This window comes from Symphodus melops (genome assembly GCF_947650265.1).
Source record: "Symphodus melops genome assembly, chromosome: 8".
In the NCBI taxonomy this organism is placed as follows: Eukaryota; Metazoa; Chordata; class Actinopteri; order Labriformes; family Labridae; genus Symphodus; species Symphodus melops.
Genome location: NC_136698.1, coordinates 28,316,680 through 28,341,731, shown reverse-complemented (window position 1 = coordinate 28,341,731; position 25,052 = coordinate 28,316,680). Strand labels below are relative to the sequence as shown.

Sequence of the window (25,052 nt, the reverse complement as noted above, 5' to 3'; positions counted from 1 at the left end):
GTTGTTTTTCACCAGTTGAGAACAAGTGTTCCTCTGATGCAGCTCCAGAGGACAGAGAGCGAGCCAGCCACGGCTCCTACCACACACACTCACACACACATCTCTGTCTTATGTATAAAAGGGATCAGGGAAAGATAGTCGGGGCTCAGACTTCGCGAACTGACCAGGTATCTGTCTGTTGTCAGGGACACGTAGTGTTGAACCCAGAGACTCTGTAACTTCTATTCTTGATTCATCGGGTTAATAAACTCTGTTAACCTGAAAGAGACGCCTTCAGTCATTCCTCTCATCCCATCAAAAGAATGCGCAGAGATTTGAGGTAATTATTTAGAGGAGTCAGATTTCTATAAACAACATAGGAAAAGGATTAAATGCCAACTTTTATCCTTCAGAACCCATGCAGTTGGGTCGGAGCCGATTAACTCCTGCGGAACGAAATAGACGGTTCTCACTTAGAATCTGCATTTATTGTGGTGAGGATGGACATCGGTTAATCAATTGCCCCATTCGTTTAAACTTGCTCGCTCATCAGTAGCAGCAGGGGTGCTGGTAAGCAGAGCTGAAGTAATAAAATCCCCTCGTAAACGTCTCAATCTGGAGGCTAGTTTCTTAGTTCATGGTAAACCTATTACCGTACTGGCGTTGGTGGACTCGGGTGCCGATTCTAATTTTATTGATTCTGAATTAGTGAAACAGGTGGAGATCTCGAGTCAACCCACGTCGATACCCCTCAAAGTACACACTTTGAACGGTCAACTTATTGCTCGCATTGAGTCGGAGACGTCACCATTGTCACTGACGCTAGCGGGTAACAACAGAGAGGAGATCACGTTTAACATCATGCCATCCTCTCACGCTCCCTTAGTGCTAGGTCTTCCTTGGCTCCAGCGCCATAATCCCACGATTGATTGGTCCATGGGTCGGATCACAGGTTGGAGTAACTTCTGTCATGCTAATTGTCTGACTGCGGCTAATTCGTCGTGTAAATTAGCTCCTCGTGCTCACTCCGTTTCTTCCGCGGATTTATCTGCAGTACCTCCTGTTTACCACAACCTCAGTGAAGTTTTCAGTAAGGAAAGGGCTCTATCCTTACCCCCTCACAGACCATACGATTGTGCTATTGATTTGCTTCCGGGGGCCCCCTTACCATCTAGTCGTTTATTCAACCTGTCCAATCCTGAGAAGGTGGCCATGGAAAAGTACATCACAGAGTCACTAAATTCTGGGATTATTTGGCCATCTTCCTCGCCGCCGGATTTTTTTTTGTTGACAAGAAAGACAAATCTTTGCGGCCTTGTATTGACTTTAGGGGGTTGAACAATATCACAGTCAAGAATAAGTACCCTCTACCACTCATTAGTTCGGCGTTCGAACCACTTCATGGGGCAACAGTGTTTACTAAGCTCGACTTACGTAACACTTACCATCTAGTGTGCATCAGAGAGGGGGACGAATGGAAAATGGCTTTTAACACTCATCTTGGTCACTTTGAGTATCTGGTTTTGCCGTTTGGGTTAACCAATGCTCCAGCCATTTTTCAAGCTCTGATAAACGACGTTCTCAGGGATTTTTTGAATCACTCAGTTTTTGTCTATTTGGACGACATTCTTATTTTTTCTAAAACCATCGACGAGCATGTAGTCATGGTTAAAAAGGTGCTCCAGAGACTACTTGAGAATAGACTGTTCGTCAAAGCGGAGAAGTGCGTTTTTCATGCTGCGTCAGTCTCTTTTTTGGGTTATATCCGAGAGAGCGGACAAGTAAGGACGGACCCGGCGAAAGTGAAAGCAGTGCTGGAATGGGACACCCCTACATCAAGAAAACAACTACAGAGATTCCTGGGTTTCGCCAATTTCTACCACCGGTTTATCAGAAACTACAGTCAGGTGGTCGCACCACTCACTAAACTAACATCCCTCACGGTTCCTTTTGCTTGGTCACCAGCTGCGGAGAAGGCGTTCATAGACCTCAAGGGGAGATTCTCATCGGCACCTATTCTGGTGCAGCCGGATCCCACCAAGCAGTTCATAGTGGAGGTAGTGGAGTCTGACATTGGGGTCGGGGCGGTGTTATCACAAAGGGATTCTAGTGATAAAAAGGTTCATCCCTGTGCCTTCTTTTCCCGAAAACTCTCTCTCAAGAACTATGATGTTGGTAACAAGGAGTTGTTGGCAGTCAAATTGGCGTTGGAGGAATGGCGTCATTGGTTGGAGGGAGCGGAGATGCCGTTTGTGGTTTGGTCAGACCACAAAAATCTCTTGTACATACAGACAGCAAAAAGACTTAATTCGAGACAGGCCCGGTGGGTGTTGTTTTTTACGAGGTTCAGTTTCACCGATACCTATCGTCCAGGTAATAAAAACATCAAGCCTGATGCACTATCCAGGCAATTCAATAAGGACAATGAGACTCTGATCGTACCTGACACTATTCTGCCTCCCTCATGCCTGGTGGCGTCGGTTACATGGGAGTTGAGTCTTTGGTTAGAGAGGCTCAAAGGGACCAACCGGATCTGCTGAACTTATGACAGTTCACGTCTTCAGGTTGCATGGCATCGGCGTTGACATTGTCTCTGACAGAGGTCAACAGTTCACCTTGCAGGTGTGGAGAGCGTTCGTTCGAGCCTTGGGAGCCACGGTCAGCTTGTCATCCGGTTATCATCCTCAGTCGAACGGACAAACTGAGCGAGCCAACCAGGACCTTGAGGCCATGCTTCGCTGCGTCTGTGCGCAGAGACCCCACAGCTGGAGTCAACATCTGGCATGGGTGGAATACGCTCACAATTCACTCACCTCTTCCGCGAAAGGTATGGCCCCATTCCTGTGCTCGTTGGGATACTTACCTCCATTGTTCCCCAGTCAGGAGGAGGAGATCGCCGTTCCGTCTGTCCAGAATCCCCTGCGATGGGTCCGCAGGACATGGAAGGAGGCTCGTGCTGCGCTCCTGAGGACCAAGGAAAAGAACCAGAGGTTGGCGGACCGTCGCAGGGTTCAGGCACCTGTTTATGTTCCCGGGCAGAAGGTTTGGCTGAACGCTAAGGACATCCCGCTCAGTGTGGAATCCAAAAGGCTGGCTCCCCGGTTTATTGGTCCATACGAGATTGAAAAGATTATTAATCCTTCTGCAGTACGTCTCAGACTTCCTTCGGCTCTAAAGATTCATCCAACGTTTCATGTTTCTCAGGTGAAACCGGTTGTCTTTAGTGTGCTGAGCCCTCCAGCCGTCGCCCCTCCACCCCCCCAGCTCGTCGACGGCCATCCGGCCTTCACGGTTAATAGGATTATGGATGGTCGCCGCAGAGTTCGGGGGTTCCAGTTCCTGGTCGACTGGGTTGGGTACGGTCCGGAGGAGCGGAGTTGGATTTCGAGAGCACTTATTTTAGATCATGCCTTGATCCAGGATTTCTATAGAAATAATCCGGGTAAACCTGGAGGACCGCCAGGTGGCGGTCATTGAGGGGGGGGTACTGTCATGTTTGGCTTTCTGTGTGCCTTCCCATGTATGTTTGTTTTGTTTTCCCTGTCTGTCTACTCCCTCTGTGTTCTCCCTTCACCCCTTAATTGTTCATTGGTTTCAGGTTGTCTCACAGGTGTGTTCACTTCAATCAGCTCATTATTTAAGCCGGCTCATGCTGCCGGCGCCAGATTATTGTTCTTCCCTCAGTGGTTTGTACTCTCCGTGTCTTTACCAGTTATTTAGTGGCTCTGTGATTGCTCGTGTTTTTCCCTGTCGTGTTTTTGACCTTTCGTGTTTTTTCTCCCTCTCGCTAGTTTCCCAGTCCTGCCCGTCCTGCACCTCGTGTTTCCTCGTCGTCTCGTTTATCTTCATCTGGCTCTACTACACGCGTGCTTTTGGATCACCTTCGAGTCACATTATTTTTCATGTTACACATTTAGAGTCACCGTATATTTCTTGTTACACATTAGAGTCACATTACATTACTTGTACACATTATTGTCACTTTAGATTTATGCTACACATTAGTGTCACTTATATTCTTGTAGTACATTTATTCACCGTTGTCACTCGTTGCTTAATAAATTATTGTTCGTTGATTCTGTCTCTGAGTCGTGCGTTTGGTTCCAATTCAATTCTGAATCATAACAGTCTGGAGTTAACGATGATAACCTAGCAACAATTAGCACTGGTAAGAAGCACCCTAAATCACAGGTCTTCAGTGCTTCCAGTGCAAAAAAACCCAACCAAAACTCAGTTAGTTTTATTTATTTGGGACACATGCAGTAAACATTGCTTTATATGTTAAATACAAAGTAGATGCCATGCATAAAAGTTTCTAACCTTGGCTAATTTGCAACCCCTGTCCCTGGCTAGGCTTTTAGGATTCAAACAGCATTATAAAACTGAAAGAAAACACAATAACAGTGATGCTAATATGCATGCAAATACAGACATTATGAACTCAATGCAACAAGAGTTTAATTAAGATTAAACAGTAAAATGATTGTTCTAAGAGGATCAATTCAATGCTCACAAACTTGTTTCAGTTTCAGCCACTGTTTTACTCATGTTTTAAAAATCTTGAGCTCTGTCAATTTTTCAAATCTCAGATGGTCGAGGTGTTTTCCTACTGAAAAAGATGACTGACCAAATGTAGTTCTGCATGTCGGTGATCTACAATTTCCACCTGTGTAGCCTTTGTACATATGCTGTTTGGTTTGTTGATTGTTTTTGGAGCAAGGTTGTTTACACACACTCTTAAAAAAGGACATTTTCCAAAATTGTCAGAACTCAGAACGTAGTAACTTCTTTAGAGTGTGGCAATGGTGCCATCAGACTCCTTTCTGCTCCATCATTTTAAGAGCCTGTTTATATAATGACCTGATAGGTGTAAGTGTTGTTTGGTTGGCTTGGCCCCAAACAGTTCCTCAGGCATAATGCGCTTTCTTGTCTACTACCCTTTGATTAGATGTTGCATGGCTCAGGTAGATGTTGTTCAGTTTAGCGCACTCTAGCGTAAACCTTGAATGGGTGCGGCACGCGTGTTTTTCCAGTGATTCCTTCAGTGCTGAGCTTAACTCCATCAGGAACGGAGAAAGAAAACTTCTGCAGTAAACCAATCAAAAATAGGAACAGCTCCATCTTGGCAAGACTTTCTCCAAGACACACACGTTTCCCTGAAATGACCAACAACAACAACAACACATACTGAAGTAAGCTCATGGAGAAACTGTATTGTGCATAAGGTTGAAGGTGGTAGAGGTGTACCTGCAGAGAAGGGAATGAGAGCTTCTTTCTTCACAAACTTTCCCTCAGAGTTGAGGAAGTGTCCAGGATTGAAAGTGTCTGGAGACTCCCACTCAGTCTTGTCAAACAGCACAGAAGTCAGGATGGGCATCAGGGATGTACCCTAAAAAAAAAAAAAAAAACCAATATTAGGGGTCGATGCAAAAAGAGCAGTTTAGGGTTTAAATGGTTTAAATTCTTAGGACATGTACCTTTGGGACGAAGTAACCACCCAGTGTTGTGTCCTTGGCAGCCATTCTCAATCCATTGAGAGGAACAATATTTCCATATCTCTGGATTTCATGGATGACAGCATCAGTGTAGGGAAGGTTGGGTCTGTCAGCCATAGTGGGCAGGCGGCTTTGTCCAATCTCTCTGTCTATCTCTGCCTGGACTTTCTCTGAAAAACAGTAAAGCTAAAGTAACTTACCAAGCAATCTTGACATGTTAAAAAGCGGATTTTGAGGATTTTTGTCTACCAGCCGAAACATTACAAGACACTAACAAGACCCTAGCTGAGCGCCGCTGTGTTGGAGTTTCTCAAAGTGAATGAGAAGGTCGCAATCCTGCAACTTCAGTCCGGGAAGAAGTCGGCACTTATTCTTGTGTGTGTATATGCACCCAACAGCAGTTCAGATCACACAGCCTTCCTGGATCCTGTGTGTAGGCTGCTTGAAGGGGTTCAGCTTGGGGACTCAAGCCCCAGACAAGGACTGTAGAACTGCTGACCTGGACTGGGAAGAGCATAGTGTGGAATAATTTGAGGAACTCCCAAACCCAACTAACACATCCTCTGAAGGGGGAGCATAATTGGAAGATCTTGGAGAGCATTACCTTTAACCTTGACAGAGGTCACTGAGGCAGTTAAAGAGCTCCTCAACGGCAAGGCGCCAGGAGTGGATGAGATTTGCCCCAAAGTTCTCAAGGCACTGGACATTTTTGGGGTGTCTTGTCTGGTGGTGAGGTTTATAACTGTATATATCAGGGGGTTGTGTGGGTGTTTTGCTCCTTGTCATTGATTCTGTTTTCATGTACAGGGTCTCAAGGTGTAGCCGGGGGGAGGAGGGTTTATGGTTTGGGGGTATCAAATCTTATCTCTGCTTTTTGCAGATGATATGGTTGTTGTTTGCTTCCTCATGCTGTGGCATCCAGCACATATTTGGGCAGTTTGTAGTGAGTGTGCAACGGCTGGGATGAGGTACAGAAACTACTAGTTCAAATCCATGGTTTGGGTATTGACTAAAAGAAGATCGCGGATACAAGCTACCAAAATTAATTTCCTCCAGAAGTTGGCTGGGCTCATCCTATCAAGTTAGGGTGAGGAGCCCTTACATTTGTGTAGAGATGGGTGGAAAGCTGCTACTCCTTCACATCGAAAAGAGGTCATTAAGGTTGGTTAAGCATCTGATTAGGATGCCTCCCTTCTGGCCGTACCCCAACATGGAGTAGAGCCCTGTGTAGAACCAGTTTGTTGGGGGGTATATCCCATCTGACTTGGGAATGCCTAACAATAACCTGGGAGAACCTGAGAAATGTTGCTGGGGAGAGTGAAGCCTAGGTTGACGTGATTTTGCCTGCTGCCACCATGACTCAATCAGCCTCAGCTGTAGACTAAATAGTAAAAGCATTGTCCCCCAGAGGTCTTGTTTTCTTGCTGTTTCACAGTAAGTTAAGTAAAGGCACTTTAATTATCACCCACCTTGAATTTCTGGGTGGTTGATAAGGAAAACCAAAGCCCACAGCAAAGTGGTGGCGGTTGTCTCGGTCCCGGCAAGGAAAAGATCCAAAGAGCACACAGCCAGATTGGTCTCATTGAATCCGACGTTGGTCTCTTTGTTCTATTTAGAAATGCGGGAAGGATAAAATAAAGAATATCTTATAAAAACTGAGGGGAAGAACTTCAATGAAGCGCAGTGTTTGTCAAAAAATTTCTTCTCTTACTTTTTCCATTTCAATGATGAAAGCATCGATGTAGTCCCGGGGATTGCTGTGGTCCAGGTTCTTCTTGTGCACTTGTACCTCCTGACTGAGAAATTCTCTGAGGATGATGAAATTGTTGAACATTTTGTTGTGAGGACCTGGCATGTGCTTCATCACTGAAGGGAATGACTCATACAGCTTCATCCAAAAAATAAAAGAAACACTTGCATCATAATTTGTGATTAATTTTTCCCAAAGACATGTGACTGATTGTCAAATGTTGATGTGATGTAAGTTTGACCCACCCAACTCCATATAGAGCCCTCCAGATAGAGAACTTCTGACAGATATTTCAGCATCTGTTGGAAGACCTGGTCGCTGTAGTCAAATCGTTTCCCCATCACCAGTTGGCAAATGATGTTTGACACCGCTTTGTTAAAGTGGTTTGCTGGATTGAAAAGTTCCCCTGCAGGAAAGGAGTCCACTGTTTAGACAAATATAAATACCTGAAAATGCTGATCATGAGCTGATGTTAAATTCACATGTAGAACCTTTCTCCTGCTCTATCTCCTCCTGCAGGTGTCGGATCTCCTCACAGATGCTCTGCTCCATGGAGTTTTTGCCAACGCCAAAGTTACGTAATGTAGATAAGGCAAATCTCCTCTGTTGTTTCCATGTTTCACCATTGCTCGAAAACAGACCACCTGGACAAGTGCATACAGATGAAATAAGGTTTGTGGCTCAGCAACACTCTTTTCTTTTTAAAAGACAAGAAGTGAAAGAGAGATGTTCACCTGAGCTTCCTGAGTAAAATCTACTTTCTAATGGACTGAAGGGTCGATCCACGAAGTTCTCGGCCTGCGTTATGATAGCGTCCTTCACAGCCTTGTATCCAGACACACACACCAGCTTGTCTCTGCCGAGACGAACGCTGAATACATTTCCATGAATGTCAGCCAGCTGTGGAAGACACATCAATGATTAAACACTTGTGAACCACACGTTAACTGAATGTTTCTCATGAACTATGAAAAGGGGTCTCATTTAAGTCCCAGTGCATAGAATCCATACTAAGATAAAAATGACCCTAACCCAAAACCGTCCGTACGCACGCACAACTTCACGCAATGTTCGCTTTATAAATCACAATCCACCTGGAAATATACGCGCATAGATAATCCCCATGCTCCGCCCACATTCAACCATAAATGGTTTATGCAAAGCAGCTTGTGAAGGAAAATGCCTTCAAAGGAGCGGGCACAGATCAAAGGTTTCCAGCGCTGAATCGCGGTGGACACCCAAGAGCATGTGTCTGCAGCCTCTCATTTCATGCCCTCTCGTCTGGTGCCACGAAGCCACGCCTCCTGGAGCTTCCTCCCTTATTCTGATCAAAATAAAAGCTTGATCTAATCCGCTCATTCCTACGTCTTTGGGTTTTGCCAATCTTATCATACTTGAATAATTGCCAACAAATTAGATAGATTTTGAGCAGATCTGAGTTCTGATTATCTGTCCTAACATTACTGGTGTGAAAAAAAAGATTTGAACTTATTGTGTCACCAACAGATCCTCCAAAAATATTGAATATATATTAGCTTAGCTAGCTTGTTTTGTGTATTTTAGTCACATTTTCTCTATAGCTTATCTGTCACCTGTCTGTAAAACAGACCGTTATCCTAAATCCTTCATCCACTCTGAAATCAGATTAATCACAGAGCAATTACCCTGATCCATTGAATTTAAACAGACTGTAAGATTTCTTTTAAACCTTACCTTGGTAATATACTTGTCTGGATGTTCACTGTCCACACTGAGAATATTCCCCACAATCGGTAAAGACCACGGTCCTGGAGGATAATTAGGAGGATTCCGGTTTTTGAGGTAGTCTGCTATGATGATGAAAATAATAAGAAATAGGAAAAGACCCTTGAGGTCTAAACCCAGTAAAAAATCGTGAAGCCACATCATTAAAAAGAGCGAGAGAGAGAGAGAGAGAGAGAGAGCGAGAGCAGCAGGAGGAAGACTTTCTGCTTTCTATCTTGAAACACTTGTGTTTGACCAATTCCTGTCCAACATTTATCTATTCACTCAGTGACTGAGCTCTATACTGAGTGAACAGGTTGGGGCTCGGGTTAAACACTGTACAAAGAGGTCATGTGACATTAATGGTTACATAACTGGCTGTAGCAACGCCTGATTTCCGCTGTCAAAACAGGTTTGATTATGGAAAAACAGCAAATCACAGCCTGGTAACATTATATAACACACCTGAGCATTTGAGTGACCTGAGACTCTGATTAGATAATATAACAGAATCAAGCCAAACATACAAAGTGCAGTGTGAACAAGAGGTCTCGATATCGGTATTGATTAAACAACCTCAAATCAGCTGATCTGGAGCAGAAACTCAGAGTTTCCACTTGAGGATAAATCAACTCAGAGTTCAGGGTGACACTGAGAGTTTGTTGAACCGTCTTTCAGACCCCAGAAGGCCGACCTCGTCATCATGCTAACTTCAGTCGTCGAATTTCACTTACATCAGGCTTTAACGTCAACAACGTTTGTAGGTGTAGAGCTGCTGCTGTCAGGACATGAACAGTTTACATTGTTTTCTTTGTGATATTCCCTTAAATTAAAGAAAATATTGATCATACAACGCTATCTAAAACACACCTCAAAGACATTTAAAAAAAAACCTCTGTCAAAGACACTGTTAGTTTTATTTATTTGGGACACATGCAGTAAACATTGCTTTATATGTTAAATACAACGTAGATGCCATGCATAAAAGTTTCTAACCTTGGCTAATCTTCAACCTCTGTCCCTGGCTAGGCTTTTAGGATTCAAACAGAATAATAAAACTGAAAGAAAACACAATAACAGTGATGCTGAGATGGTAGAGGTGTTTTCCTACTGAAAAAGATGACTGACCAAATGTAGTTCTGCATTTCGGTGCTCTACAATTTCCACCTGTGTAGCCTTTGTTCTGAATATGCTGTTTAGTTTGTTGATTGTCTTTGGAGCAGGTTGTTTACACACATTCTTAAAAAAGGACATTTTCCAAAATTGTCAGAACTCAGAACGTAGTAACTTCTTTAGAGTGTGGCAATGGTGCCATCAGACTGATTTCTGCTCCATCATTTTAAGAGCCTGTTTATATAATGACCTGATAGGTGTAAGTGTTGTTTGGTTGGCTTGGCCCCAAACAGTTCCTCAGGCATTACGCGTTTTCTTGTCTATCTTTGATTAGATGTTGCATGGCTCAGGTAGATGTTGTTCAGTTTAGCGCACTCTAGCGTAAACCTTGAATGGGTGCGGCACGCGTGTTGTTCCAGTGATTCCTTCAGTGCTGAGCTTAACTCCATCAGGAACGGAGAAAGAAAACTTCTGCAGTAAACCAACCAAAAATAGGAACAGCTCCATCTTGGCAAGACTTTCTCCAAGACACACACGTTTCCCTGAAATGACCAACAACAACAACAACACATACTGAAGTAAGCTCAGGGAGAAACTGTATTGTGCATCAGGTTAAAGGTGGTAGAGGTGTACCTGCAGAGAAGGGAAGGAGAGCTTCTTTCTTCACAAACTTTCCCTCAGAGTTGAGGAAGTGTCCAGGATTGAAAGTGTCTGGAGACTCCCACTCAGTCTTGTCAAACAGCACAGAAGAGAGGATGGGCATCAGGGATGTACCCTAAAAAATAAATAAAAAACCAATATTAGGGGTCGATGCAAAAAGAGCAGTTTAGGGTTTAAATGGTTTAAATTCTTAGGACATGTACCTTTGGGATGAAGTAACCACCCAGTGTTGTGTCCTTGGCAGCCATTCTCAATCCATTGAGAGGAACAATATTTCCATATCTCTGGATTTCATGGATGACAGCATCAGTGTAAGGAAGGTTGGGTCTGTCAGCCATAGTGGGCAGGCGGCTTTGTCCAATCTCTCTGTCTATCTCTGCCTGGACTTTCTCTGAAAAACAGTAAAGCTAAAGTAACTTACCAAGCAATCTTGACATGTTAAAAACGGATTTTTGTCTACCAGCCGAAACATTACAAGACACTAACAAGACCCTAGCTGAGCGCTGCTGTGTTGGAGTTTCTCAAAGTGAATGAGAAGGTTGCAATCCTGCAACTTCAGTCCGTGAAGAAGACGGCACTTATTCTTCTGTGTGCATATGCACCCAACAGCAGTTCAGATCACACAGCCTTCCTGGATCCTGTGTGTAGGCTGCTGGAAGGGGTTCAGCTTTGACTTCAGCGCTCAAGGAAGGCGGACGCTTTTTCTCTCCCTACCTTATCTCGTCCTTGTGTGTGTTCCCATTGCTTTTGTCTCGTCTGATACTGGAGTGTTTCTTCTCTCTGTCTCTCCGGAACTTAGCTAACATGGAATTAATAAGCTGGTCTCTCAACGCAATTGACAAGATCTTTTCTACAAGATCCACTGGACCGGGGGAGTCCACCTGCCCGGACGGAACGAACACTGCTGGGTACGTGATGGATCCGTGGAGTACATGGAGAGTGCCTGGGAGTGCCTGGGAGTGCTTTCGGTGGAAGATGTTGAGGATGTGTACATATTCGGCTTCATGTTCACCGGGCTTGTGCTGATTGGCCTTGGCATAGCTCTGGTGTACTGGAAAATTGGGAAGACGGCAGCTCTGGCGGGAGCACCGAGGCTGCCGGTCATGATGATCGAGATGGGTAAAGCTGTTGGAGCACAGACTGTGGCACTGGCAGAGCTAGGCCGAAGGATGGATGGAATCTGGGGAAAGCTCACTGCGATGCAAGGCGAGTTGATCCTGTTGAGAGCCGGACTTGAAAAACTTTAGGGGGGACAGACAACCATGTGTGTCCCCCCGTCCTAAAGGAGTTGTTGGATTTAATTTGGTTCCCACAGACGAAAATGTTCCTCCACGGATGGACAAGGACGGAGACACGCTCCCAACGCTACCCACCCCAACCCCCCCACATGCACCTGTTGTTTCTGCCGGAGGAGCCCGGGCCAAGGACGTCTCCACTGAGTGGGACTGTGTTTTCGCAAATGTTATCAGCGAACTCTGAGAGGCTCCGAGGTTGTCTCCGCAGCACACACAGTGTTTTCGCCGGATATCGCAAGTGAGAACATTCTGACCTGAGCGAGCCCGTGGAAGCCAGGCACACGCACACACAAACATATGACGCACGCTCCCTGCACACACCGTCTTCCCTCCCACCCTTACACACTCTGCTACTGTATGTTTGTGTTAAGGGCAATGTTTTTTCCCTGCATTCAATCTGTGCCTCGCTCTACAGGCATAGCATGGAAGTAGTGTTTTTTATGCCCCCCCTCCCCCTGCATCCTACCTGTAACACGCCCTCCCCCTCCCTCTCCAAAGGTTCCGAGATGAAGCCAGGTCAGCGCGAAGTATCACTGCAGACCGGTCCTCTTTGACCAAAGCAATTTCGTTGTACTTGTACTTGTACCTGTATCAATGACAAATAAATCTGATTCTGATTCTGAGCTTGGGGACTCAATAGATCTACTGGGTTACTTGAACGCTTACATAGCGCTTCCATAGGCAATGATGGAGACACTTGGAGGGGGTGATTGGGACAAACAGCCTGCCCGATCTGAACTCAAGTGGTGCTTTGTTATTAGACGTCAGTGCTAGCTACCTTTGGAAGAATTTGTCTTTTACCCCGGGATAGGTTGGAGACATGGAGTCAAGTGGTGCATGTACAAAGCCTTCAGAAGCTGCTGCTAGAACTTCCGGCAGGAAGCCAATCTGTGCTGTTTTGGGGGCGACCTTAAAGCCTGCTGCTGGTGTTGAGTAGTATTCCTTATCTGATTAGATCCAGGAGGGGCTCTGCTGGAGTTCTCCCCTTTCGCACCTCACCATATGTCCTACACAACTCAACTTTATGACCCTCTCCCTCCATTCAGACAGGACCCCTGTCTCCAGACAATCCACCCTTTAAATCCTAAAGGCCATCGCACCTCATGGAATGTAAAAGAAAAACATCTTCAAAGGCTTCAATACGCAAATCCCTAGCTGGAACCGGTTTCCCCCCCCTTTGTATAGATCTTCTCCCCCCTGAGAGAGCTCTCCTTGACATTAACATAAACACCTTCGCCACGAACCCATGATTTACAGGACAACTGTAATCGACCCAGGAATGCCCTGACCTCTACGTGACTCAACCATAAAATGGAGACCAGATGCCTCCATGTTCAGATGTATATTAAATAACATGTATTTTTCCTAAGAACATTGAAACTAATGTTTTCATCCAAACAGGACTCAAATCGGACCATCTATCGCGAAGATATGAGAAATTACTCTGCCATTTAAAAATTCACTGTTTTGGTTCAAGGATTTACATGGAGCGCTACTGCCATCTAGTGGTTCTTTTAAATCTATGTTTAATCCGTTAGACCGGACATCACTTTTATGTTTAATAAATCCATTCATGGTTTGATGTTATGTCCCTTTTCAATTTTAATGTCTGTATATGTTATTTCATTGTTGACTTAAACTATCAACTAAGAATTGACAACTCAATGTATGTTACAAGTCAATAATGACTCATGTTTAGTTTCATTTCAATGGTTAGAACTGTGCATTTTTACTTTTATATAAAATAGAAGTAAAAACTTGAGTATGGTGCAGTGTCTTACGTTTAATTCAGATTTGTTTTAAACTTTAGAGAGTTCAGTTTTCCGGCTCTACCTGAAAGCACGCGTCATCAAAGTGGACGTGTGTCATCCTCAGTATTCTCCCAGTGCACGCTCTCTACCCGCAGGCTGGTCCCCAACTTCTTCTTTGTAACTCTTTTGTAACTCGTAATTTTTTTTCTTGTTTTACTCCGTTTTTTTGGACTTTGTCGTCAAAGCGAAACTTTAACTCCAGAGCATTTTTCTTCTGTTTTCTAACTTTAATTTTTATTCGATTTATAATTTTTCTTTTAAGGACGTTATTGCTTTTTGTTTGACTCAATATTTCCAAGCCTAAGAGACATTGATTAAAGCTCGTGAACGCGCAGTTTTAATTAAATTGTTTTTATCAATTCTGGACAATTTTTGGATTTTTCTTTTCAACAAGTGACTTTGAAACGACTCGTTACCTGAAACAACTGAACTGGCCAATTCAGTTAACAGAAGTTGACGATCGTTTATCATCAAACTTTTTGGACGAGTCATCTGAGCTCCGCGAGAGAAGACGTGAACGCGCCGACACATTCCTGAGTAACCGGCTAACCCGACTCCGACCTGCTTCACTAAGGTGATTCCGGGCTGTAGGAAGGGAGAAAGGACCGTCCAAGATCCGTTCTCCAGACTCCAGCACCATTTGGCGGATTCGTTGGTTAAGCGACAATAGTAAGACACTTAACAGCTTGGTTGTCAACTCAGAACTTCGTGTCATAAAGTGTTCACTGTTAATCTTCCCTGAGCATATCAGCCCGTAATTCAGTCTTCAACTCCCTTCTTTTTATCTTTTTGCCGTTCGGTATTTTTGGTCCGAATCTAATAAATAATTTTGTTAGACAGACGTTAAACACCGTACCATACTCAATTAGTTAGGATAGTATCTTTCATTCCTGATTTTCCTCTATAGAATACACCAGTCATCGTGTGGTTTTCTTCATATATCTGTTGCCTTTTTGGATCGTTATTCTGTTCTTGTTTAATTTTTATTCATTAAATATCACGCATAAAATTCAGAAGTGTGTTCGTATTGATTCATAGTGGTTGAACGTTTTGGGTAACTCATAACTTAGATTTGAGATTGATTAAAATAATAAAATCCATAAATTTATAAATTTTCATAATTAATATTTTTTTATTGATTTCCATAATTAATACAATTGTTCCTGGTAAGCCAGGTGGTGCCCCTTTTTCTTACGAGGTGTGTTAATCAATTTAGCATGTAATAATTTTCCGCAACACTGGTAACAAGCAGTAAGGAAGCCCTCAGGCTAAAGAAGAAGGCCTTTCTGGCTTGGTTAGCCCAAGACTCTTTGGAAAACACTGACACGTAACAGTTGGCTTGAAAGACTGTGGCCGCAGTGGTTGGGTAATTAAAAGAAAGTTCTGGCATATCACTTGAAGGCTTAGAATGAAAAAGGAGGCCTCCCCCCAGGCAAGGACTGTAGAACTGCTGACCCGGACTGGGAATAGCATAGTGTGGAATAATTTGAGGAACTCCCAAACCCAAGCAATACATCCTCTGAAGGGGGAGCAGAGTTTGAAGATCTTGGGGAGCATTACCTTTAACCTTGGCAGAGGTCACTGAGGCAGTCAAAGAGCTCCTCAGCGGCAAGGCGCCAGGAGTGGATGAGATTTGCCCTAAGATGCTCAAGGCACTGAAAATTTTTGGGGTGTCTTGTCTGACCTACCTCTTCAATGCATGGAGGGACAGTGCCTGTGGAGTGGCAGACCTGGGTGATGGTTCCCATTTTAAAAAGGCGAACCGGAGGGTGTGCTCCAATTATCTGGGTTTCCCAGGAAAAGTCCACTCTGGGGTGCTGGAAAGGAGGCACCAACCCAGTGTGGAACCTCAGATACAGGAGAAAAAATGTGCCCTGGCATGGGACAGTGGACCAGTCCTTTACCCTGACAGGGCTTCTTGGGGGGACATGGGAGTTTGCTCATGCAGTCATAAACATTTTATGGAGAAAGTTTCATGACTGATGATCAGGGGGATATGTGGGTGTATTGCCCCTTGTCATTGATACTGTTTTCATGTACAGGATCTCAAGATGAAGCCGGGGGGAGGAGGGTTTATGGTTTGGGGGTATCAAATCTCATCTCTGCTTTTTGGAGATGATGTGGTTTTGTTCGTTCCTCATGCTGTGGCATCCAACATGTATACATGGGCAGTTTGCAGTGAGTGTGCAACGGCTGGGATGAGGTACAGAAACTCCAAGTTCAAATCCATGTTTGGGTATTGACTAAAAGAAGATACAAGCAACCAATATTAGTTTCCTCAAGGGGGTGGCTGGGCTCATCCTATAGAGTTAGGGTGAGGAGTCCTTACAAGCTGAGAGTAGAGCTGCTACTCCTTCACATCGAAAAGAGGTCATTGAGGAGGTTCAAACATCTGACTAGGATGCCTCCCTTCTGAGGTTTTTTGGCCATGCCCCAACTTCGGGTAGAGCCTGGTGTAGAACCAGTTTGTTGACGAGTATATCCCATCTGACCGGGGACAACCTGAGTAATGTTGCTGGGGAGAAGGAAGTCTAGGTTGACTTGATTTTGCCTGCTGCCACCATGACCCAACCTCGGCTAAGTGGAAGGAAATGATGGGTGGAGGGTTAATCCCTGCATCTGTTCTGAAACAACCATACTTGTGAAATTGCCTTATGTCAGTGTCGCTCTGGTTAAATGAGCCATTACTTGGGATGAATTGCATTAAGCTGGAATTTTGCCTGTTTGTTTTATAGATAGATAGATAGATAGATAGATAGATAGATAGATAGATAGATAGATAGATAGATAGATAGATAGATAGATAGATAGATAGATAGATAGATAGATAGATAGATAGATAGATAGATAGATAGATAGATAGATAGATAGATAGATAGATAGATTAGATAGCAGATAGATAGCATTAAGTGTCCAAAACAATAAGGTGAAACCAGGAGTGATTAGGGTGATTGCCATTTAAGTACCCAACTATTGAGGAGCAGATTAGCATTAAGTGTTGAAGACAATAGAGTGAAACTTGACCTAGTTAGGGTGATCATGTCAACCATTACAGATGTAGCATAACACAACAGTAGGATGAAACCAGACATGATTAGAGTGATTATCATTAAAGTGACCTGTGCTCAGTACGTGACTATTAATATGCATTAAAGTGTCCAACTGGGGGCTGACTCTGAGGTCAGCAGTGCAGATGAGGAGTGGGAAAAAAGAGGGTATATCTTAACATTTTGCATATTTTGATTTATTTGAAAATAGCTAAAACAAATTAGAATTTCACTCAACCTCAGCTGTAGACTAAATCGTAAAAGCATTGCCCCCCAGAGGTCTTGTTTTCTTGCGGTTTCACAGTAAGTTAAGTAAAGGCACTTTAATTATCACCCACCTTGAATTTCTGGGTGGTTGATAAGGAAAACCAAAGCCCACAGCAAAGTGGTGGCGGTTGTCTCGGTCCCGGCAAGGAAAAGATCCAAAGAGCACACAGCCAGATTGGTCTCATTGAAGATGACGTTGGTCTCTTTGTTCTATTTAGAAATGCAGAAATGATAAAATAAATATCTTATAAAAACTGAGGGGAAGAACTTCAATGAAGCGCAGTGTTTGTCAAATATTTCTTCTCTTACTTTTTCCATTTCAATGATGAAAGCATCGATGTAGTCCCGGGGATTGCTGTGGTCCAGGTTCTTCTTGTGCACTTGTACCTCCTGAGCGATAAATTCTTTGAGGATGATGAAATTGTTGAACATTTTGTTGTGAGGACCTGGCATGTGCTTCATCACTGAAGGGAATGACTCATACAGCTTCATCCAAAAAATAAAAGAAACACTTGCGTCATAATTTGTTAATTTTTTACCAAAGACGTGACTTTCAATCTGCCTGATTGTCAAATGTTGATGTGATGAAAGTTTGACCCACCCAACTCCATATAGAGCCCTCCAGATAGATAAGTTCTGAGAGATATTTCAGCATCTGTTGGAAGACCTGGTCGCTGTAGTCAAATCGTTTCCCCATCACCAGTTGGCAAATGATGTTTGACACCGCTTTGTTAAAGCTGTTCGCTGGATTGAAAAGTTCCCCTGCAGGAAAGGAGTCCACTGTTTGACAAATATAAATACCTGAAGATGCTGATCATGAGCTGATGTTAAATTCACATGTAGAACCTTTCTCCTGCTCTATCTCCTCCTGCAGGTGTCGGATCTCCTCACAGATACTCTGCTCCATGGAGTTTTTGCCAACGCCAAAGTTACGTAACGTAGATAAGGCAAATCTCCTCTGTTGTTTCCATGTTTCACCATTGCTCATAAACAGACCACCTGGACAAGTGCATACAGATGAAATAAGGTTTGTGGCTCAGCAACACTCTTTTCTTTTTAAAGGCCAAGAAGTGAAAGAGAGATGTTCACCTGAGCTTCCTGAGTAAAATCTACTTTCTAATGGACTGAAGGGTCGATCCACGAAGTTCTCGGCCTGCGTTATGATAGCGTCCTTCACAGCCTTGTATCCAGACACACACACCAGCTTGTCTCTGCCGAGACGAACGCTGAATACATTTCCATGAATGTCAGCCAGCTGTGGACAACACATCAATGATTAAACACTTGTGAACCACACGTTAACTGAATGTTTCTCATGAACTATGAAAAGGAGTCTCATTTAAGTCCCAGTGCATAGAATCCATACTAAGATAAAAATGACCCTAACCCAAAACCGTCCGTACGCACGCACAACTTCACGCAATGTTCCCTTTATAAATCACAATCCACCTGGAAATATACGCGCATAGATTAACCCCATGCTCCGCCCACATTCAACCATAAATGGTTTATGCAAAGCAGCTCGTGAAGGAAAATGCCTTCAAAGGAGCGGGCACAGATCAAAGGTTTCCAGCGCTGAATCGCGGTGGACACCCAAGAAAATTTTATTTACTTATTTATTTGAATTAGGACAATGCATATTCATCAACATGTCAGCATAAACAGCAATGTAAAAATGCCGGAGTTAGCACAGTAGCTAATTTTCCTCCCTAGTCCTAAGGCAGGTATAGCGAACATTCAATAAGACAGATAGAAAAGAGTACATGATTCACAAGACATCATACATTACAAGTTACATATAGGTTAATATGCAGACAAAGAAAGGAGAGGATAATCTAACCATGCGTGCATGTCTGGTTAGTTTTGTGTCTGCAGCCTCTCATTTCATGCCCTCTTGTCTGGTGCCACGAAGCCACGCCTCCTGGAGCTTCCTCCCTTATTCTGATTGTCAAAATAAAAGCTTGATCTAATCCGCTCATTCCTACTTCTTTGGGTTTTGGCAATCTTATTCTACTGGAATAATCGCCAACAAATTATATAGATTTTGAGCATATCTGAGTTCTGACTACGTTTTTTAAATCGATAGATTCTTTGTTGATCCAGAGGAGGGAAACTCAAAGCATCCAGTGGCAGCTGACAAAGAAACAAAGACGTCATAAAACATTTCTTACATCCTGCCCCTCCTCCTTATGTGTACATGAACCTGCACAAAGATGGAAGAAATCATCTACATGACTCAAGTTAACCAATTTAAATGTGATGTCAAAACTGAGTCCATTGTAAAGTGGAGGCAACAGAGAGTTTGTCCTTGAAGGAAATTGAATGTATTCTCAGTCAGTCCTATAACTCTGAGTCTCCTTTGTTTCTTCTTTTAACAGCATCGTTAAAATCTGTCCTAACATTACTGGGGTGAAAAACAACGATTTGAACTTAACAGATCCTCCAAAAACATTGAATATATATTAGCTTAGCTAGCTTGTTTTGTGTATTTTAGTCACATTTTCTCTATAGCTTATCTGTCACCTGTCTGTAAAACAGACCGTTATCCTAAGTTCTTCATCCACTCTGAAATCAGATTAATCACAGAGCAATTACCCTGATCCATTGAATTTAAACAGACTGTAAGATTTCTTTTAAACCTTACCTTGGTAATATACTGGTCTGGATGTTCACTGTCCACACTGAGAATATTCCCCACAATCGGTAAAGACCACGGTCCTGGAGGATAATTAGGAGGATTCCGGTTTTTGAGGTAGTCTGCTATGATGATGAAAATAATAAGAAACAGGAAAAGACCCTTGAGGTCTAAACCCAGTAAAAAATCATAAAGCCACATTGTTAATAAAAGAGAGAGAGAGAGAGGGAGAGAGAGAGCAGCAGGAGGAAGACTTTCTGCTTTCTATCTTGAAACACTTGTGTTTGACCAATTCCTGTCAAACATTGATCTATTCACTCAGTGACTGAGTTCTATACTGAGTGAACAGGTTGGGGCTCGGGTTAAACACTGTACAAAGAGGTCATGTGACATAATGTATATGGAACTCGCTGCAGCCACGCCTGGTTTCCGCTGTCAAAACAGGTCTGATTATGGAAATTACTGCTTGAAAAACAGAAAATCACAGCCATGTAACATTACATAACACACCTGAGCATTTCAGTGACCTAAGACTCTGAGTAGATACCAACATACAAAGTGCAGTGTGAACAAAAGGTATCTGATTTGTACTTAGGAATACAGGTAATAAGTCAAGTTGGTTTTTCACCTGTTGAGAACAAATGTTCCTCTGCTGCAGCTGCAGAGGACAGAGAGCGAGCCAACCACGCCTCCTATCACACAGACACACACACCTACACTTACACACACACACGAAACGAACGGAGAATAATGGCATAATAGAGCATGTGACTAAGCTAACTGAAGAGGTAGCACCTGTGCTACCTGTAATCAAACACACTGGGAAAGATAAGATTTGATAAGACTTCCAGAAGCTCAGAGTCCTTGACGCTGGACGCAGCAGAGTGGATTCTGGCAGATAACCTTCGGCGAGGAAAGTCCAAATCTGACCACATTCATAACCCCATAAAAAGGTTTTTACTTTAAGCAGCTCCCCTTTGGAATCACATCTGCACCAGAGATATTCCAAAGAAATATGCAAGAAGTTTGAGGTTTATGTGGATGGTCTTTTGATGTTTGGAGCCACTGTGGAAGAACATTCACGTGTAAAAACAGTAATGGACACGATCCACAAATCAGACCTGAAGTTCTACCAACAGAAGTGTTATCAGCACAGATGGTGCTGCTTCATGCCCGGAGAGGGTGTCTGCCATCACCGCCCTGGGGATGCCCAAGACCTTGACAGAGTTAAGGCGAGTGCTAGGTATGGTAAATTATGTTGATGTTAAGATATATACCTCACTAGTAGCATGGAGGTGGAGCCCACAGCAGGATGAAGCCTTCAGACAGGTAAAGACATTAATACCATCTGCACCTGTGCTCCAGTAATGTGACTCCAAACTGCTGACTGGACTCCGATGCATCCAGTTACGGGCTGGATGGAGTCCTGTTGCAGGATCATGTTGGTAACCTTAAACCTGTAGCCTGTTGCTCTCATATTCTCACTGAAGAGGAGAACGTAGAGAAAGAACGGCGTGTTGTAGCAGTTTTAAGAGGTCTTTTTTTTCGTTGGGGTGCCAGCCGGTATCTCAACCGACAACAACCGCAGTTGTTTTCTATAAATTTATTTCAAACCAAGCTATCTAATTTTTTAGACCCAGACATAACTCAAAAAATCAGCAATAAACACAAACACAAGAATCTCACACAAAGACATGAAAAGGTGAATAATGGAAATGTATTAAGTGCACCAAGGTATCCAGGCCATCAAAAAATAACTCAAAGTTAGTGTCTTTTCACAGTTCTTTCAAAACGCTGGTGACAACAACAAAAAAACAAGAGCGGGCTCTTTTGTGCGTGAGTCAATCTTTGATTTCACCTTTAACCGTATGAACAGAAAATAAATCGAGTGAGCTCTCGCTCTGCTTAAGAGAGTCATAATTCACCGGCCCTAATTGGGATATGACCCGGGAAGGACCAAGCCATTTTGGTGCCAACTTGGCCGTGAATGATTTTTCGGCTTTAGAATAAGCATTTGATCGTAACCAAACTCTTTCCTGGTCTGGTAAGGTCTGGTCTCGCCGCTTTTTGTCATAGTTCCTTTTCTGTCTACCCCGTCCTTTATTTAGGTTTTCCTGTCCAAAGTCAGTAAGGGCCTGCAGGTCCGAAACCTTCTTGTAGGGGGGCATATCAGGAACAGGAGCCCAGGGCCGTAACACAATATCCAGGGGGCCCCTGAGGGATCGGCCCAGATTCAACTCTGCAGGAGTGACCCCAGTGGACTCATGAACAGCAGAGTTCAGAGCAAAACGGAAGTCTGGCAGGTATCTATCCCGTCTTTTATGATTATCCGCAACATAGGAGGCTATCATTGTCTTCAATATGCGATTAATCCTCTCAGTGAGGTTTGTTTGTGGATGGTAAGCAGAGGTAAGTTTCTGCTTCAGGTTCCAGGTTTGACAGGTTTCCCTGAACACACCAGAGACAAACTGGGGCCCTTGATCTGACAGAAGGTAGTCTGGTACTCCCCACCGTGTGAGTATTTCATTAACCAAGACCTTTGACACTGTCTCGGCTGTGGCTTTTCTCAGAGGGTATAGCTCAACCCATCTGGTGTAATAATCAACAAACACCACTAGGTAAATGTTTCCGCTGGAGCGTCGAGGGAAAGGACCAATGAAATCCACACCTAGCATCTCCCAGGGTCTATGGACAATGGCCTGCTGAAGCTTTCCAGCCATTTTGCGGCTTTCAGGTTTGTATTTCTGACAAATTTGGCAGTTTGTACAAATGTCTTCACATCCAAGCTCATACCGGGCCAATATACCATTGCTTGCAGACGTTTGTAGGTTTTATATCTTCCGAGGTGACCAGAGATAGTGTCCTGGTGGAGCATCTGCAGAAGGGATTTTCGGAGCCTTTCTGGCATGTAGACTTGGTAAGTAGTCCGATGTGGAAGTTGCAAAACTCTGTAGAGCTTGTCCTCTAAAATGGTGAACCTTGAGGAGTTTATTACAGGTGGCTCTCCATCCTCCATGATGTTTTGATATATTTTTGGAATTTCCTCATCTTCCTGCTGAGCTTTCCATATCTCTTCGTCTGTGATGGGGAGTTCTTGGTGAGGTTTCCCCTCAACTGACAATAGCATAGCAAACGTTGCTGGATCCCTGCTGCTAGTGTCCCTTGGTGTTCTGGATAAGGCGTCCGGTACTGTGTTGTACTTCCCCCGCTGGTACTCTACTGAAAAGTTGAACTCCTGTAGGCGGAGAACCCAGCGGGTAAGTCGAGCCGAAGGTTTTTGGGTTTTGAAAACCCAGACCAAGGAGGAATGGTCGGTAGCCACGGTGAAGTGTCTGCCTTCTAAATAGTAGCGCCATTTTTCTAAAGACCACACCACAGCAAGACACTCTTTTTCAGTTGCAGAATAATTTTTCTCTGCTTTGTTTAGGCTTCGGCTGCCATAAACCAAGACCTCCTCCGATCCCAACCCTGTTTGTTGGACCAGTATTGCCCCAAGTCCAACATCACTGGCATCCGTGTACACCACAAAGGGCAGATCGAAATTTGGGTGACCGAAGATGGGTGGCAACAGGAGGTAGGTTTTGAGTGTCTAAAAAGCTTGCTGGCATTCAAGGGTCCACCGAAATTTAATTCCTTTTCTTTTCAAGGCATTTAGGGGTTCTGCGGTTTGGGAAAAGTTGGGCACAAACCAGTGGTACCAACCAGCCATTCCCAGAAACCTTTGTACGGCCTTAAGGTTGGTAGGCACGAGAAAATCTGCCACTGCCTTCATCTTTTCGGGGTCCACCTGGACCACAGCTGCAGAGACGAGATGACCCAAAAAATGTAAAGTGGTTTGAAAGAATTTGCTTTTCTTCATGTTAACTGTCAGACTTGCTCCTCGTAGTTTATCCAAGACAGCTTGAATGTCTGACGAGCGCTGGGTGTATGATGCTGAGTATATGATGATGTCTTCCAGGTAAACAAAACAACAGTGGCCTCGGAGCTCTCTCAAGGTTGTCTCCATTAACCTTTGAAAGGTTGCGGCGGCGTTTTTCAGGCCAAAGGGCATAACCTTAAACTGGAAAAGCCCAAGGGGACAGGTAAAGGCTGTTTTGTAAATACTGTCTGAGTCCATTTTACATTGCCAATAGCCATTGTTCAAGTCAATGCTGGAGAAGATGACTGCTCCAGCTACACAGCAAAACCAGGATACTCAGATTAACTCTATAGGAGTTAATATCAACACTTTTAAAGTGTCTATATGGGTCCACACCACAAAGTGTTAATTTGACTCTTTTTGGAGAGTTGGTACACTAACACTGTTCTAGTGTTATTATTGACTCTTTTTGGAGTTAAAATTTAACACTGGGTAACACTAACCAGTGTCACTTTTGCTTAACACTGCAATGTAGTGTTAGAATTTAACTCTTTTAGAGTATATTTTTTAACTCTAAAAAGTGTCACTTTTCTATTAACACTACAGGGTGTAAACATGTGGGTAATGAATTATCAAAAAATGTTTTCAAAATTATGCAAAAATACTGATATCATGTTTGATCAAATCAAATTTATTTTTCAAATGTGCACCACAATGCAATTCACAGGTACTGTGCAGGGTCGAAAGAAAGAAGAATCAAAACCAGGAACATCTCCCACTTTGCCGTCTTAGAGCACACCAGATATACAGTATAAATCACTCACACACTCACTGATAGTCTTATGCATACATAAGAAACATTTGGGATCGCTTTCTTGTCCAAAACAATGAAGAACCTTTGGATGTTCTTCTTTTGCTCAGCAGTGCGAAGAAGGAAGGGTTGAATTGCATTTCTTTCTCCAGCGAGGCGGACTCCTTCCTGTAGTTTGAATGAAAGAGATCCAAAAATATACCAGATAAGTTAAAAGTGTATTGTTGCATTCTTACAGAAAACTACATGCACTTTTTTTCACAACTGCTGTAAAAAACAATGTTGGTGATATGAAAAGATTATGGTACACACCTTAACAAATCTCACAAGGTGGTTGCTGCCTGTGCTGAGCTAATGTTGGCTGTTGACGTAGAGGGCAGGAGCTGCAACAGCAGCTGGAGTGAGGACATGTCACTATTCCAGCCTTTAAGATAAAGAAGAGGACAGGAGACAGAAAAGTTTGAAAATGTTAAAGATTTACTTCAGCTGCAGTTTCGCAGTTCAAGAACTGGTGAGCTAACAATATATTTCTATAGTGATGTTTACCTGTTTTGCTTCATCACGATCAAGTTCTCTCCAGCCCCTCT

At 43.5% G+C, this 25,052-nt stretch overlaps 2 protein-coding genes and 1 long non-coding RNA gene across 3 annotated transcripts; all 3 read right to left on the bottom strand.

Moving 5' to 3' along the window:
- Window positions 1–4,207: 4,207 nt before the first annotated feature.
- Window positions 4,208–9,228, bottom strand: LOC306827995 (cytochrome P450 2J6-like). Its single transcript, XM_079350153.1, has 9 exons — window positions 8,938–9,228; window positions 7,959–8,124; window positions 7,716–7,868; window positions 7,470–7,630; window positions 7,186–7,362; window positions 6,944–7,082; window positions 5,457–5,644; window positions 5,227–5,368; window positions 4,208–5,135 (listed from the first exon to the last, which is right to left on the bottom strand). The coding sequence occupies exons 1-9, from the start codon at window positions 9,130–9,132 to the stop codon at window positions 4,960–4,962; spliced, it is 1,497 nt and encodes a 498-aa protein (XP_079206279.1). The 5' UTR covers window positions 9,133–9,228; the 3' UTR covers window positions 4,208–4,959.
- Window positions 9,229–10,215: 987 nt separating this feature from the next.
- LOC306827999 (cytochrome P450 2J6-like) lies at window positions 10,216–20,364 on the bottom strand. Its single transcript, XM_079350158.1, has 9 exons — window positions 19,805–20,364; window positions 18,250–18,415; window positions 18,007–18,159; window positions 17,762–17,922; window positions 17,470–17,646; window positions 17,232–17,370; window positions 10,944–11,131; window positions 10,714–10,855; window positions 10,216–10,622 (listed from the first exon to the last, which is right to left on the bottom strand). The coding sequence occupies exons 1-9, from the start codon at window positions 19,994–19,996 to the stop codon at window positions 10,447–10,449; spliced, it is 1,494 nt and encodes a 497-aa protein (XP_079206284.1). The 5' UTR covers window positions 19,997–20,364; the 3' UTR covers window positions 10,216–10,446.
- A 3,963-nt stretch (window positions 20,365–24,327) lies between these two features.
- LOC306828522 lies at window positions 24,328–25,052 on the bottom strand. Its single transcript, XR_013779758.1, has 3 exons — window positions 25,012–25,052; window positions 24,778–24,889; window positions 24,328–24,633 (listed from the first exon to the last, which is right to left on the bottom strand). It is a non-coding gene; the product is annotated as an uncharacterized lncRNA (long non-coding RNA).

What these genes read in the sequence shown, in the direction of transcription:
- LOC306827995 (XM_079350153.1), bottom strand. Translation starts at nt 9,132, where the DNA reads ATGATGTGGCTTCACGATTTTTTACTGGGTTTAGACCTCAAGGGTCTT. An exon ending in CAGACAAGTATATTACCAAG is followed by an intron (nt 8,125 to 8,937) that starts GTAAGGTTTAAA and finishes TGTCTTCCACAG; the next exon opens with CTGGCTGACATTCATGGAAA. An exon ending in CAACCACCCAGAAATTCAAG is followed by an intron (nt 5,645 to 6,943) that starts GTGGGTGATAAT and finishes ACTGTTTTTCAG; the next exon opens with AGAAAGTCCAGGCAGAGATA.
- LOC306827999 (XM_079350158.1), bottom strand. Translation starts at nt 19,996, where the DNA reads ATGTGGCTTTATGATTTTTTACTGGGTTTAGACCTCAAGGGTCTTTTC. An exon ending in ATTTTACTCAGGAAGCTCAG is followed by an intron (nt 18,160 to 18,249) that starts GTGAACATCTCT and finishes GCACTTGTCCAG; the next exon opens with GTGGTCTGTTTATGAGCAAT. An exon ending in GGAGATAGAGCAGGAGAAAG is followed by an intron (nt 17,923 to 18,006) that starts GTTCTACATGTG and finishes CCTTTCCTGCAG; the next exon opens with GGGAACTTTTCAATCCAGCG.